Source organism: Passer montanus, unplaced genomic scaffold (assembly GCF_014805655.1).
Source record: "Passer montanus isolate IOZ18808 unplaced genomic scaffold, ASM1480565v1 scaffold545, whole genome shotgun sequence".
Classification (NCBI taxonomy): Eukaryota; Metazoa; Chordata; class Aves; order Passeriformes; family Passeridae; genus Passer; species Passer montanus.
This window is the reverse complement of record NW_024370430.1, coordinates 16,083-19,169: the sequence shown is the minus strand read 5'-3', so window position 1 is coordinate 19,169 and position 3,087 is coordinate 16,083. Positions and strand designations below refer to the sequence as shown.

The 3,087-nt window shown below is 53.3% G+C and overlaps 1 protein-coding gene across 1 annotated transcript in view; it reads right to left on the bottom strand.

The window, feature by feature from the left end:
• Nucleotides 1–6: 6 nt before the first annotated feature.
• Nucleotides 7–3,087, bottom strand: part of MEPCE (methylphosphate capping enzyme) — an 8,017-nt gene continuing 4,936 nt past the window's right edge. Inside the window, 2 exon segments of the mRNA XM_039725211.1 lie at nt 7–146; nt 1,815–1,941. Coding sequence (XP_039581145.1) covers nt 94–146; nt 1,815–1,941 — 180 coding nt within the window. The 3' untranslated portion in view covers nt 7–93.

The following is a 3,087-nucleotide window of genomic DNA, read 5'->3' as shown; positions in this document are numbered from 1 at the left end:
CCCCTCCCCCCGTTTGGCAGCGGCGGGGGAGGGGCTGCCCCTCCCCTCCCCCTCCCCCGGCCCGGGGGGGCTTTGGGGGGGTTTTGGGGGGGCTCAGGGGGCGTCGCCTCGGCCCTTGTGGAAGAGATAAATCGGCCTCTGGAAACCTGGGGGGAGAGGGGGAAATTGGGGAGGGGTCTCCAAAAATCAGAACCCCCCCCATTCAGAGTGGGAGCCCAGGATGGAATTAAAATACATAAAAAATGGGAAATTGGGGAGGGGTCCCCAAAAATCAGAACCCCCCCACCTCGGAATGGGACCCCAGGATTGAGTTAAAAATACAGAAAATGGGAAATTGGGGAGGGGTCCCCAAAACTCACAGCCCCCCCACCTCGAAATGAGAGCCCAACATTGAATTATAAACATTAAAAATGGGAAATTTGGGGAGGGGTCCTCTGGAAACCTGGGGGGAGAGGGGGAAATTGGGGAGGGGTCTCCAAAAATCAGAACCCCCCCCATTCAGAGTGGGAGCCCAGGATGGAATTAAAATACATAAAAAATGGGAAATTGGGGAGGGGTCCCCAAAAATCAGAACCCCCCCACCTCGGAATGGGACCCCAGGATTGAGTTAAAAATACAGAAAATGGGAAATTGGGGAGGGGTCCCCAAAAATCAGAACCCCCCCACCTCGGAATGGGACCCCAGGATTGAGTTAAAAATACAGAAAATGGGAAATTGGGGAGGGGTCCCCAAAAATCAGAACCCCCCCACCTCGGAATGGGACCCCAGGATTGAGTTAAAAATACAGAAAATGGGAAATTGGGGAGGGGTCCCCAAAAATCAGAACCCCCCCACCTCGGAATGGGACCCCAGGATTGAGTTAAAAATACAGAAAATGGGAAATTGGGGAGGGGTCCCCAAAACTCACACACCCACCCTCGGATTGGTAACCCAGAATTGCATTAAAAACAGTGAAAAGGGAAATTTGGGGAGGGGTCCCCAAAAATCACAGCCCCTTGAGAATGGGACCCCAGAATTGAATTAGAAACGGTGAAAATAGAAAGTTTTAAAAACCCTAAAAATCCCCCCCAAAACAAAGGTTTAAAATTTTCTAAATGTAGAATAAATAGTGCTAAAAGAGTTCTGAAAACACCCTTTAAAAACCCCGAAATTCCTAAAATTTGGAATATCCCTTAAAAAAAAACCCAAAAAATCCCTAAAATTCAGAATATGGCTGTGCTGAGGGCTGGGGCCCCCTGCGCCGGGGGGTTTTTGGGGGGGTCCCACCTTTGGAGCCGTGCTGGGGGTCCCCAGCAGGGATTTTTGGGGTTTATTTTGGGTTTTTTGGGGGGTTCCCACCTTTGGAGCCGTGCTGGGGGTCCCCAGGGGGGTTTTTAGGGGGGGATTTTTGGGGGGTCCCACCTTTGGAGCCGTGCTGGGGGTCCCCAGCAGGGATTTCAGGGGGATTTTGGGTTTATTTTGGGTTTTTTTGGGGGTCCCACCTTTGGAGCCGTGCTGGGGGTCCCCAGGGCAGGATTTTGGTGGGATTTTGGGGTTTTCAGGGGGGGATTTTTGGGGTTCCCACCTTTGGAGCCGTGCTGGGGCGTCCCCAGCAGGGATTTTGGAGCAGGGATTTCAGGGGGATTTTGGGGTTATTTTGGGGTTTTTTGGGGGTCCCACCTTTGGAGCCGTGCTGGGGGTCCCCAGGGCAGGATTTTGGGTTTATTTTGGGGTTTTTCTCGGGGGTCCCACCTTTGGAGCCGTGCTGGGGCGTCCCCAGCAGGGATTTCTGGGGGATTTTGGGGTTTTTTAGGGGTTTTTCTCGGGGGTCCCACCTTTGGAGCCGTGCTGGGGCGTGCCCAGCAGCTCGCAGCGCTCGAAGCCCACCTCGGCCGAGGTCAGGTACGCCGGGAACTGCTCCGGCCGCAGGCGGATCCGCTGGTAGTTCCGGTACGTCGTCTCCTGCGGGCAGCAACGGGTTAAAGACAGCCCAAAAACCACTGGTAACACCCCAAAAAACAGAGATGGCACCCTGAAATCAGCCATGTTATCTCCTGCGGGCAGCAACGGGTTAAAGACAGCCAGGAAACAGAGAAAACACCCCAAAAAACAGAGATAGCACCCTGAAATCAGCCATGTTATCTCCTGCGGGCAGCAACGGGTTAAAGACAGCCAGGAAACAGAGAAAACACCCCAAAAAACAGAGAAAACACCCCAAAAACCAGAGATCCCACCCTGAAATCAGCCACGTCGTCTCCTGCGGGCAGCAACGGGTTAAAGACAGCCAGGAAACCACGGGTAACACCCCAAAAAACAGAGAAAACACCCTGAAATCAGCCACGTCGTCTCCTGCGGGCAGCAACGGGTTAAAAACAGCCCAAAAACAGAGAAAACACCCCAAAAAACAGAGATCCCACCCTGAAATCAACCACGTCGTCTCCTGCGGGGAGGAAGGGGTTAAAAATGCACGCTAAAACAGAGATCACAGCCCAAAATCCAGAGATCACACCCCAAAATCCAGGGATTTCACCCCAAAATTCAGAGATTCCGCCCCAATATCCAGAAACAACACCCCCAAATAACCTGTATCAGGTGCTCGGGGGAGGAAACGGTTAAAAGCACACAATAAAATACAAAAACCACCCCAAAAACCAGAAATAACAGCCTAAAATCACTGCCTTGGACCCCCAAACAGACCAGACCCCAAAACCCAGAGACTCCACCCCAAAATAACTCGTGTAGGCTCCTGCAAGAGACACAGAACCACACACTGCCCCAAAACCCAGAGATTCCACCCCAAAATAGCTCATGTACGCTCCTGGCAAGAGACACAGAACCACAAACTGCCCTGAAACACAGAGATTCCGCCCCAAAATGAACCCGCGGGACCCCAAAACCCTGAGATAACCCCCAGGGCTGCACTCGTGTAGGCTCCTGCAAGAGACACAGAACCACACACTGCCCCAAAACACAGAGATTCCACCCCAAAATGAACCCGTGGGACCCTAAAACCCTGAGATAACCCCCAGGGCTGTGGCTGCATGGCCAAGACCCCCCCAGGACCCCCCTGGGACCCCCAGACCCCTCAGTGACCCCCCCCGAACCCCT